Consider the following 12850-nt stretch of genomic DNA (forward strand, 5'->3'; position numbering starts at 1 on the left):
GTTGCAGTAGTCTAACCTAGAGAGAACCAGGGCTCTGCAGATGAGCTTCTGGGGGAAGGTGTGGAAAAGGTACAGTGCCCCCTGAGGAGGTGCATCGAGAGCGAGACCGACAGATGCACACAGACACAAGGTGCAGACATCCCAATGAAAAGGATCTCTGCCTTACTGGCATTAAGGCAGAGATCATTGGCAGAGCACCATATCTGAATAGCAGTCCTGTATGAGGCAGGTGGAGGTACAGGAAAGCAACTTGAAAGAGAGCTGTTTGTCATCTGCTTGACACTAGACATGAGGACATAAAGTGGAGATCAGTGAGGCCAGCTAGATGTTGACGAGCCAATGTGATAGGATAGATCCTTGAGGGACGCCACAGGTATAGATTGAGGTGGAGGAGAGAAAAGGGCCCATTTGCACTTGGGAAGTTTGTTTGAAAGGAAGGTCAGCCAGTCCAGTGCCCAGTCTGAGGCCTAGGGTATCATGGAGACGGTTTGAGGATGGCGTGGTTGACTGTGTCAAAAGCAGAAAAGAAATCAGAGTATGGGAACAGAGGGAGTGTTGGAGTCCAGGTTAGAGAGTAGGTCTTCAGGGGAGCAGTTCCCACGTCTCTGGCAGCCCTAAAACAGGACTGGTGGTTGTGCAGGCAGCAGGCCATTTCTGTGTGGAGGGTCATTTGGGGGGTGGTCGGCTTCTCCATGAGTTTGCTCAAAAAAGGGGCGATAGAATTAGGGAGATAATTAGATGGCAAGAAGGGTCAGCAGACAGCCTTTTTAGGAGAGGGTGCAGAAGAGTGCTTGAAAGGAGCCAGTGACAAATTAGTGGTTGCAGAGTTTAGCCAAGGCTGGAGCGAGAGAGGGGGTGTTCTCCTTGATGCTTCTGGAGGAACAGGGGAGCACCTGTTTGGAGGAGACTTTCATAGAGCAGACAACTCTAGAGATCTCTGGTGCAATGGAATAAAGAGGAGCATGTGGGGAAGGAGGTTGGGAGGCCAAGGGAGGTGAGAGAAGAGGGGGTGAGAGGTCAGCCGATGACAGGACAGGATGTCCAGAGCTTTGGAGGAAAAGTGGACGGCCAGTGCAGAGCAGACGGCCTGGGAGCGAGGGGGAGGGGAGGAGACTATGGTAGGGTTGACAAGTTACTCGCAGATTTTAAAGAACTCAGCCGTGTTATTGGTGGCTCCACAGATGTGGGCTTGGACATGAGCCATCTTCTTGGAGCAGATGGAGGGACGGTATTGCCTTTTGGAGTAGGCGGCAGGCCAGTTTGTCAGAGGATGAGCTAGATGCCGGCTGTTTCCGCTTTGCACTAGCAGCCTAGTCTGAGTCGTACCTCATTTGGAGGCATGCTTCATGCAGATCCTCATGACTGTGGCAAGGATGTCCAGGGTGTTAGAGATGGAGAAATGGAGGTTAGCTAGAACAGAGTCAGGAGAGTCTGATGAAGGGGGAGCAGGGATGAATGAAGAGGCAAATGCAGTGACTGACACACGCTTAATCAGTGGAATGACTGAGAAGGAGACTGGCATTGCAAGCAGAGGCGTTGGGGCACAGGGTAGGTCAAGATGTGGTCAGACCAGGAGAGTGGGGTAGTGAGAGGGGTAGAGAGAAGGATGTCTTCTGATATGAGAGTATCCAAGGTGTGTGCGGCAGAGTGGGTTGCGCCAGGGGGAAGGATAGAGAAAGAGAGTTGCATAGGTCGCATAAGAACAGGGGCCACATCAAGAGTCGAGATGGATGTTGAAATCCCCAAGGAAGACCAGTTTGGGTGAAGGAGTGAAGACGAGAGGATGACAGGTCGGCCCAGTCTGAAAAGAGGGAGGATTGTATGGGGCTCTCTAGATGTAGCAAGAGTACCAGAGAAAGTAGGTGAGACCGCCTGCAGCAAGACTTTCAAAGGAGGCGTAGGTTTGAGTGGGGATGATGGAGGCAGGAACCCACTCAGGGAAGATCAGAGCCACTCCACCACCAGGCCGGGAGGTCCTGGGATTGGACAGGATCTTGTAGCTCTCATGGCCAAGTGTCAAAATCAGTGACGGAGCTGGCCTTGAACCACTTCTCAGTGAGAGCAAAGACGTTGAGGTCTTCAAGGAGATGATGGTGTCAGAGGAGTGTTTGATAGAGCCAGAATTAAGGGTAGAGAAGTGGAGCTTGATGCCCCCTTTAAAAGATTTGCGATGGGGGGGCACAGGAATGGGGTGCTACCACTGGGGGGAATGGAGAGTGGGTATGAGGGAAGGGCGTCAATTTGAAGAGAGGAGGAATACGCCTGTGAAGAAGCAGAGGTTGGGCTAAGAGCCCTTGGCCACGATAGCACCATTATGATAAACATTAATAGTGCATTTGGAGGATGCGAAGTGAGCCAAGAGCACTTCCCATCTGGTGCCACCAGTAATGGGTGAGGAGGGGACAGGTGAGAGGAACGAGACCATATGGGAGGTCCATAAGTTAGAAGAAGGAACAGCTAAGAGAATGTCAGTGATGGTCTTTCCGGAGAATGCATTGATGTAGGTGTCTTTGATTGGCAGAACAAGGTTTGGCACTCAGGAATGCCTTTACTTTCTTAATAAAAAAATATTTCGCATTTATATAGCGCTACGAACCCTCAGGTATCTGAGCGCTGCTTATTACCCACGGTGTGTGGTAAAGTCTTCCTTCCAGACTTTGAGAGAGGCAGGATAGGAGATGGAGAAGCAGTTAAAAAAGGTAGGGGAGACAGAGAGCACTATGGGGGCAGAGAAAAGGGGGCCAGGGGTAGCCAGAGGATAGCAAGGGGTGCAGGGGGTAGGGTGTGTGTGTCAGAAGCACTATTCAACAATAGAATCGTTGATCACGCAGGAAGTGCCAAGATTTACAGATCACTAACAAATCGGAAGCACACCTAAATTTGATTTTAGCCAAAAGCACTTGAAAGCAGTACATAATGTTGGATGCACAGTTGGTGTCACGCACCTAAATTTGAATGACGGAAGTATTCAGGATGCAATGGCTACTTGTCAGCAAGGATATGTTGTAAGGGATGTAGAGCCAAAGGCATTGTTGAAGGCTGTGATGAATTGGACGCATTTTAAGGGCAAAGTGTTGCTGGTGTGTGAATTCTTTTTTTTAGAGGATAGTGGGATTTCTGAAAAGAAAAGGTTCGAGGGGATTGGGTCCTCCGACGTATTCCATATCTATGACAGGTAATCACCACAGCTGTGCTGCTTCGGAAACTTTTTCTGCGTCCTGCGTCGATGACGTCGATACGCCGACGTCGAGGACCTCGTCCGACGTCATCCGATGTGATAAGTAGGACGCACGACGCCTGTAGCCTCAGTTCCGTTTTTTCCGCGAACGTGTTGCTTCGTGTTTCTCGGTTCTAAGCCTCGACTCTTTGGAGTTCTGTTCTTTCTGGTTCTTCGAACCTGTTCGTTTGTGAATTTCGGCGATGTCTTCCACTTCGTCTTCAACCCCGCGTCCGGGCTTTAAGAAGTGCGGGGAGTGTGGGTCGAAGATGTCGGTGACTGACTCGCACGACGCCTGCCTCTGGTGCCTCGGGGAGGCCCACGACACGGATGACTGTGTTGACTGCCTGTCGCTCACGTCCAAAGCCTTACGCGAACGTAAGAAGAAGTTGTCGGTAGGTCGGGTGTCCAAGCCCCGGAAGTCGAAGTCGGCGGGGCTTTCGACGGATGATTCGAGGGGTGACTCTCCGCGTCATCGTCGGAAGTCTCGTCGGTCTTCTTCTAGGAGTGGGTCTCGCCACTCCTCAGCCTCTTCGAGGCATTCTCGGAAGCGCCGTCACCGGTCGCCTTCCAGGTCCTCTTCCGAGGATTCTGCCCGGCACGTCGGTTACCCCACCAGCCGTGCGACGCCGAAGGAATGGGCTTCCCTCGGGAAGAAAATGTTGGCGATTCTTGAGTTGCAGGGTACTCAGCCGTCCGCGCCCCCGAGTGGGGTCGGCCGTGTGAGGTCGAGAGACGCCGCTCGCAAGAGTGGTCGGCACGAGTCACAGGAGCGGTCCCGTTCGGACAAGGAGGCTCGTTCTCGCCGTACCCGTTCCAGGTCCCGGTCCTCGACGCGTTCGAGACCGTGTGCTCCTGTGAAGTCTTCGAGGAAGACGTCGACGTCTGAGGCGTCGAGGGCGTCGACAGGCTTTCTCGAGGCTCCGGCTTCGAGGACGTCGTCGAGGCCGTCGACGTTCAGGTCGTCGAGGGACACGCTCGGGGCTCCGGCCTCGAGGGCTGTGTCGACGCCGCCGATACTGGAGGCGCTGCATCTGACGTCGACGCCGATCCTCTCGGCGCCGTTGCCGGTCTTTCGTGTCGGAGGTGCCCCGTGTCACGGGTGTACCCCCTAGGAAGGCTCTGGTTAAGAGCAAGCACTCTCGGGTGCCTTTTCGCCACCTGGAATTTATTTCGGAGGCGGATGAGGATTCTGATGGCCTGGTTCCTAGTCTGGTGCCTGATGAAATTGTCTCGGGCCATAGTCAGTTTGACGATTTGAGGCAGTCACTGCATGATGCCAGTGGACTGGACACCTCCCCGGAGGTGGACTTTTGTAGGCCTGAGCCTGGCTCCCATGCCGATTCCTCGTACCGGCGCCTTATGGCTAGGGTGTCTGAGTATTTGGGATGGTCTGCTCCCCCAGGGGAGTTTGTGCAGGATGATCTGACGGACATCCTTGATGTTGGTCCCCCAACTGACCCGGTACTGACGTTCCATATGGCTTTGCAGAGAAGGGTGGCGGCGGCTTGGACTGCTCCGGAGAGTCTCCCGGCGGTGGGCAGATCCTTGTCGCGTAAATACCGTCCAGCCAGTAGCGATCCCTGCTACTTGACCAGGCACCCCACTCCGGAGAGTTTGGTGGTGCAGGCGGCCACGGCCCCGGCAAAGCAGGCGTCGTACCCTACCATCCCTCCTGATAGGGACGACAAACGTTTTGATGGCTGGGCGAAGAAAGTGTTTTCTTCTGGTGGTATGGCGCTTCAGGCGGCCAACTCCGTTTGTGCCTTGTCACGTTTCACGCACACTCTGTGGAACTGTGTTGCGTTAGCGGCTGAACATATTCCCGAAGGGGTTGAATGGGAGGGTTTCCTTGCTATGGTCCAGGATGGTAAGGATGCCATGTGTGAGTCCGTTCAGTCGGGTCTGGACTTGGCTGAATGCGTCAGTAGGTCCATGGCGGCGAGCACCGTGATACGCAGGTTTGCGTGGTTGCGGAAGTCGGGGTTTGCTCCTGATGTGCAGTCCCGGCTCCTCAACATGCCCTTTGATGGTGAACACCTTTTTGCAGCAAGGCTGACGAGAGCCTTGAGAGGTTGCAGACCTCAAAAGCTGCAGCGAAGTCGTTGGGCGCTGCAGTTCGCCAACCTCCGCCTTTTCGTCCTAGGGGACAGCAGTGGAGGGGTGGTTCCTTTCGCTATTACTCATCCTTCAGTAGAGCGAGAGGAGCTGGCAGTCAAAGAGGCCAACGCAGGGGTACCAGAGGTGGACGACAGGGTACCCGTGGTGCCAAGGCCGCTCGGGCAGTTGCCTCTTTGCCCTCGGGTAACGCCGCAGCCGCTCCTACTCAGTCATGAGGCCATGTCCCATGGTTCGCCGGTTGGGGGAAGACTGGCGCAGCATCTTGTAGAGTGGCAAGCCATTACTTCAGATGTGTGGGTTCTGGAGATCATAGCCCACGGCTACTGTCTTCCCTTTCGGCACAGGCCTCGCGACAATCCACCGGGGAACCTCTCTTTGAAGTGTCCGGATCCGCTCCTTGCGCAGGAAATTCAAGCCCTGCTGGAGAAAGGCGCTATAGAACTGGTGCCTGTAGCGGAGAGGAACAAGGGATGGTATTCCCCTTATTTTTTGATTTCCAAGAAAGACGGGGGATTGAGACCCATCATGGACTTGCGCGGTTTGAACAAACTCCTCAGGAAGGACAAGTTCAAGATGGTTACTCTCTCTCAAGTCCTCCAGGCCCTTCAGCTTCAGGACTGGTTGGTGTCACTCGACCTCAAGGATGCTTACTTCCATGTGCCGATCCATCCCAAGCACAAGAAGTACCTGAGGTTCGCGGTTGGCGACTCGCACTTTCAGTTTCGGGTCCTGCCGTTCGGATTGACCTCCGCCCCGAGGGTTTTCACCAAGCTCATGGTGGTGGTGGCAGCGCATCTCAGGCAAGGGGGGATTCACGTCTACCCCTACCTGGACGATTGGTTGATCAGGGGGAGCTCTCCCGAGCAAGTCCTGGATCATCTGTCCGTCACCTGCCACTCCCTCCACAGGCTGGGCTTCTCCCTCAATTTAAAGAAGTCCCATTTGACGCCAACGCAGAGGCTCCAGTACATCGGAGCTGTGCTCGACACTTCCCTGGGGCAGTGTTTTCCTCCCCAGGTGAGGGCTCTTCACATTCAGCAGATGGTGCACAAGTTTCAGCATGCCCAGACGCTCCCAGCGTTCGAGTTCTTGAGGTTGCTCGGCCTCATGGCATCCTGCATTCTTCTGGTGCCAGAGGCTCGCCTGCGCATGAGATCTTTGCAGTGGGCACTCAAGATGCAATGGTCGCAGTCCTCCGGCAGGATGTCGGACCCGATTCAGGTGCCGCCCTCGGTCGCCCAGGACCTTCTGTGGTGGGCCGTCGAAGGCAACTTGATGAAGGGGGCTCCATTTTGGCTTCCCTGGCCGGAGGTGACGATCGTGGCGGATGCATCCCTCACGGGATGGGGAGCTCATGCCAACGAGCTGACAGTCAGCGGTCGTTGGTCTCCGTCGGAGTCCAGACTCCATATCAATCTGTTGGAGCTGAGGGCCGTCAGGCTAGCCCTGAAGGCTTTTCTGCCGACTGTGCGAGGAAGGAATGTCCTGATCCTGACGGACAACACGGTGGCCATGCACTACCTCAACAAAAAGGGGGGGGGGGCAGGGTCACTTCCTCTGTGCAGGGAGGCGATGCAGCTCGAGTTCTGGGCCATCCAGCAGGAAGTTTCGGTCTCGGCAGTTCATCTGGCCGGAGTCGAAAACGTGACGGCGGACGCTCTGAGCAGGCAGAGCGCGATCTCTCACGAGTGGGAGTTGGCTCAGGAGATTCTCCTGGAGATCTTCGCCCTTTGGGGGACCCCTCAAGTGGATCTCTTCGCCTCCAGTGTCAACCGGAAGTGCGGGAGGTTCTGCTTGCGGGAATTTCCTCCAAGAGGGGCCTTAGGAGACGCGTTCGTGGTGGATTGGTCGTTCCCGCTGCTGTACGCGTTTCCTCCAGTCCCCGTCATCCCGCAAGTGCTGCGGAGGTTGCGGAAGTTCGGTTCCCGGATGATCCTCATTGCTCCGGCGTGGGCTCGGAGGACGTGGTACCCGGACCTTCTCGACTTGTCCATCTGCCCTCCACGTCGTCTTCCCTACCGAGACGATCTGCTCTCACGGGAGGGGGGTCTGGTTCTCCATCCAGAGGTCAGATCCCTCAACCTTCACGCTTGGCTTCTGAAAGGTTGAGGTATAGGGATTGGGACCTCCCTGAAGACGTGATGGAGGTGTTGCTTTCGGCCCGAAGGCCAGCAACTAAGTCTCTGTACCGTTGGCGTAAGTTCTGCGACTGGTGCAGAGTTCGGAATGTGGATCCTTTTGCATGTGACATCCCCATGGTTCTGTCCTTTTTGCTTTCTTTGGCCCACAGGGGCTTGCAAGTGGGTACCATTAAAGGTTACCTGGCAGCGCTGTCCATCTTTAAGCGCTCGTCTGATGAGTGTTCTTACTTTAAGATCCCTTTAATTTCACAGTTTCTGAAAGGGCTCACTAATGTGTTCCCTCCGTCACCTTTCCTGGTGCCCGGTTGGGATTTAAACCTTGTTCTTAGGTTTCTTATGGGTGCTCCGTTTGAGCCTTTACATTCTTGCCCTTTGAGGCTGTTAACTCTGAAAACTGTGTTTTTAGTTGCGGTTACTTCCGCTCGCAGAGTGAGTGAGTTACAGGCACTTTCAGTTAAGCCACCCTTCACTGTTTTCCACAAGGACAGGGTTGTCCTTCGTGTTCGTCCTTCTTTTCTTCCGAAGGTAGTGACGGAATTTCATTTAGCCCAGAAGGTTGTTCTTCCGGCATTCTATCCTCCTCCGCATCCTGGTAAGGAAGAGGAGAGGCTCCATAGGCTTGATCCTAGGAGAGCTTTAAGCTTTTATGTTTCACGCATGTCCCGGGTCAGAGTGGACGATCAACTCTTTATTGGTTACGCTGGTAAGCGTTTGGGGCAAGCTGTGACGAAACAGACTTTGTCCCGCTGGATTATTTTGGCCATCTCGGAGTGTTACCGCTTGGCGGGTAAGGTCCCACCGGCTGGCTTGCGGGCCCATTCTACCAGGGGCATGGCTGCATCTACTGCCCTGCAGAGGGGTGTTCCTATTCGCAACATCTGTGATGCAGCCACCTGGGCTTCAGTACATACATTTGTACGGCATTATTCCCTCGATTCCATCAGAGGGCAGGATCTGGCCTTTGGCAAGGCGGTCCTTTGCTCTGCTATTTGATTGGCTATTCTAAATTTGTTTATAAATTCTTTCCCTCCTCCTTGCTCTGGTACTGCTTTGGGAGTCTGTCATAGATATGGAATACGTCGGAGGACCCAATCCCCTCGAAGAACAAGTTACTTTCTTACCTGGTAACGTTCTTTCGATGGGATGGTCCGACGACGTATTCCATATCGCTCCCGCCCTGCCTTCCCCGCTGCAGAATTTCTTTTGCGATTGCAGCTTACGTTCCGCAAGGCTTTGTGTCTGACTGGCAGTTGACTTCTGTCACACGTTCTGGGGGAAAAAACTACAACTGAGGCTACAGGCGTCGTGCGTCCTACTTATCACATCGGATGACGTCGGACGTCGGAGGAGGTCCTCGACGTCGGCGTATCGACGCAGACGCCGGAAAAGTTTCCGAAGCAGCACAGCTGTGGTGATTACCTGTCATAGATATGGAATACGTCGTCGGACCATCCCATCGAAAGAACGTTACCAGGTAAGAAAGTAACTTGTTCTTTTGGGGAATTGGTGTGATGAAATAATTTCAGAATTGGGCTATGCATTAAACGGTTGACAAAATCAAGGATAGCATTGTTTGGTGTACATATGGGAGCGAAGGACCCCTTCTACTTCGCTTGATCCCCATATTTCAAAAATACCATGCGAAGAAGGATGCAATTAACTCCGGGTCTTCTCAGGTTGCCCAGCCGCTCAAGAAAATGTCTGTGCGGGAGGAGGGGAGGGACGTCTTTTTCACTAGGATTTTGCAACCACTCATAACTGCATTGCATGAAAATGCCACAAAGTGTGCAAAATTCTCCTATGAGGCTTGTCTGGCATTCACTTGGGACAAAGTGGCCACCACTCATAACTGCATTGCATGAAAATGCCACAAAGTGTGCAAAATTCTCCTATGAGGCTTGTCTGGCATTCACTTGGGCCAAAGTGGCCACCACTCATAACTGCATTGCATGAAAATGCCACAACAAAGTGTGCAAAATTCTCCTATGAGTCTTGTCTGGCATTCACTTGGGACAAAGTGGCTCTGCCTTTACACAGACTGCTCTGAAAAGCTATCAATGCATGTTACATTCTGCCTCTGGTATTGCCAACCTTTTTCTGTCCTACACAGCAGCTTTGTCAATAGACAGTGCCATGAGACCATGTGTCTGATTATACAGTAGCTTGTTGATCTCTTCAAGTAGTTTAACTTTAGCATGCCATTGTTCTGAGTATTTACATAATCACAGATTTTGTGTGCCTTAATTCTGGACTTAAACCACTTATAAAGGCTAACGGTGCTCATGCAGAATATTTTCTCGGGTATGGAACTGGTATTTGAATGCTGCACGTGACTGCATTTCCCCGATGTGCAGCTATTGAGAAGATCAGGCTGCATTCTAGATCTGCCTAGGTTTCACTCTGCCTTCCTGTAGCCATCAATATGCAGGTCATAGAAACTCTTCCATGACTGCATAACACCCTCTTATTTTGTCCCCTATCCAATAAACCAGCTCTTCTCAGGATAACCATATGCCTTTAAACTCTGGACATTAGAGCATGAAGTCTACCAGAGATTTGTTATTCATTCATTTGTAGACCCTTTTCCACATTGTACGAAAAAGGGACTAAATGTGCCTGGTTAGTCTTCCCCCATCCTTTGCTTGGTTATTCACTGCATGACATTTGGAGCATCTTCAGGAAAAGTTGTGTGCTTTATTCAAAAAGGCATTTCTGTCAAATCTTTGAATAAATGACCACGTTTTGAGTGCTGTGTTTTGGAATCTGTTTAAAAATATTCTTCTGATTGGCCTGGCAGTAAAGGAAAATTATTTGATCTGGCCCTTTCTTTGGAATAGAAAAACTCGGTGGCTTGCATCGATCAAGACTCCTCTGCAAAATAACCATACTATTTTGTTTCCCTCCCCAACTGCAGGTGGTTCAAATTCTGGCACCCATAATTGCATTGGAGAAATTTCTATTGACGGACATCAGGTCAGTCTGGTTCTTTTTAAGCAGTTCTGACATGTGTTGCATATTTTTCTAAGAAATGAACGTCTCTTTTAACATCAATTTCTGCATATTTACTTTTGCTCAACTTTCATCTTAAATAATTTTGACTGCAGCTCCCTATTGGATACCATCTTCCTCTAGTCCACTACAGCAATATTTCACACCTGCTAGCCTGATATGAATGGGAACGTTCTGAGCATGGGTGTGGATAACGAGAGAGTTTTTTTTCTGATGTTTTACTTGAACTTGTTGGATTCCAGTATGTTTATCTATGCTCCTAGTGCTGCATTATCCTCCTGAGACATGAGCTTGCTGCTGTATATATCTGAGGCTTGTGGAATCTGCTTAGATCACATGCTGTGCATAGGCCGACATCTAGTGGAAGTTGCGGAGTATTACAGTTTGTTTTTCGAAACCAGAAAATGGGCGTCGACACAGGGCGTGCCAGTAATACTATCCCTAGTATGACGTCCACTGTACCCATGATCCCTCACTCGTGTAGGACCCTCAGATTGTTTTTTCCGTCATACTGGTCGGAAGCATTCAGCGGAGTTCCCTGGCATTAGCCATTCTTTGTAAAAATATTGTGTTATTTACCCCTTTTTTCTCCATCCTAACGTCGAGCCACCGAGATTCGACACTCGATGCCGAACCGGAGAAGAAGGCGACCGTCGAGAGCTTCACGACAGAGTGGGCCTAGGAAGGCCTCTGGCCTCGGCCCTACAAGTAGGGAGAGTGGGGGGTGGACATACTCTACACTCTTATATATTCTCTTATATATATATATATTCCTACACGTACTAGCCTGCTGCCTCAAGGTGCGTATGGAGGGTACCCCTTTCCAATTTTGCCCAAAGTGCAACCGCAAGTATCCTTGGGTTGACACACGCCACGTGCAATCTCTGCTTGCCAAGGGATCACGCCGAGGCAAATTGCAGAGCGTGTAGTAGTTTCAAGCCTAAAACACTAAAAGACTGTTCCACAAAGCGTTGGGCCCACCACGCCAGGCGTCAAGAGGCCATGGCCGCGGAGGGTGCCTTCAACGACGCGTACTTTAACGCCCATTCCCGAATCCCAACCTACACGGTCGAAGGATAGTACCACCACTACCGAAGCTCGACGCCAGGCGTCGAAAAGCTCAGAAGGCCCAAAGAAGCAGGGCAAACATTCTTCCAGCCACGGGGAGGGGGGAAAACAACAGAGGAAGCAGTCTCAGCCTACTTCCACACCACAGAAACATTGCACTCCACTCAAACAGACAGATAAGTCGCACTCCTCTATTATAGATGATTCAGGGAAACTTCCCCCAGGCAAAGTCATTCCCAGTTCAAGAGAGTGGTCCAGTAAGGACATAGATAGTCATGTCAAGAATGTCGTCATTGGCAGATTTCTATCCTAAAAATCCCGAACATTTTCTCACTTGTAACCCCGACGGGTCGGCTCCATCAGGCTCCAAGGATCCTATTCCCCCCACACCCTCCCACCCCCCAAGTAAAAAATCCCGGTTTGAAACAACACGGTCTTCAGATCCCTTCCACATGCAACCTTATTCTCAGAAACAAGAAGATCCTTCCCTTTGTGAGGATACAGATTTGAGCATGTTGGAAGAACAGACTGGGACAGGCTACTATGGGGACGATGAGGAACTAGAGGAGGAAGAGGACGACCCGGAAATATACAGGGTAGATTCCCTGGTAGATAAGGAACCACCGGTTACTGACTCCCCTGTCGACAACCAACTCCTCCTAAATGAGGTCCTATCTAGAGCAGAAAACCACTTCCACATTGACACCCAGGGTGCTCAAGAGGAAAGAGATTTTGCCGAAGAGTTGGTGGGAGAAAGGAGACCTGTTGTGCAGGCCATCGCTATCCTTAAATCCATCCAAAGAAGAATAGACCCTTCATTGGTAAACCCCAATCTCACCAGGGCAGTCAATCCCATGGTTGAGAAGCTATTCAGGGCAGCCCAATCAGACCCACTGTATATAACAGGGCATCTGAAACCAGACTCCCTAGTCGTTACAAACACCCGCAAGAGGGCAGGAACACCCTTGTCATCGTCAGAAGCTCCTCCCGACAAGGAGAGCAAAAATCTAAGGGTTCGGCAGAAAAGTTGCCTCCACTTCTGCCTACCAAGCAAGAATCGCCAACTCCACCACCCTACTGGCGAGTTATAACTGCCACCAGTGGGAGGAGGTCGCGGCACTCATAGATTCCGCCCCAGAGCCCCTAAAGAGCCAATTGGCACAAGTGTCAGCGGAAGGGAGAGCCGTATCAGGTTGCATTTTAAAGGCAACCTTTGATGCCGCAGATAATGCTGGTAGATGATAGCAGAGGGTACTGTTATCAAGAGACACGCTTGGTTACGGCAGTCTGGATT

The 12850-nt window shown here is 51.8% G+C and overlaps 1 protein-coding gene across 1 annotated transcript in view; it reads left to right on the forward strand.

The window, feature by feature from the left end:
* The window catches only part of LOC138505118 (mucin-3A-like), a 1277237-nt gene that overhangs the window by 469543 nt on the left and 794844 nt on the right, over nt 1-12850 (forward strand). The window contains exon 6 of the mRNA XM_069625417.1: nt 10394-10452. Coding sequence (XP_069481518.1) covers nt 10394-10452 — 59 coding nt within the window. The remainder of the gene's footprint in view (nt 1-10393; nt 10453-12850) is intronic.

Source organism: Ambystoma mexicanum, chromosome 11 (genome assembly GCF_040938575.1).
Source record: "Ambystoma mexicanum isolate Mex_15411 chromosome 11, UKY_AmexF1_1, whole genome shotgun sequence".
Lineage (NCBI taxonomy): Eukaryota > Metazoa > Chordata > Amphibia > Caudata > Ambystomatidae > Ambystoma > Ambystoma mexicanum.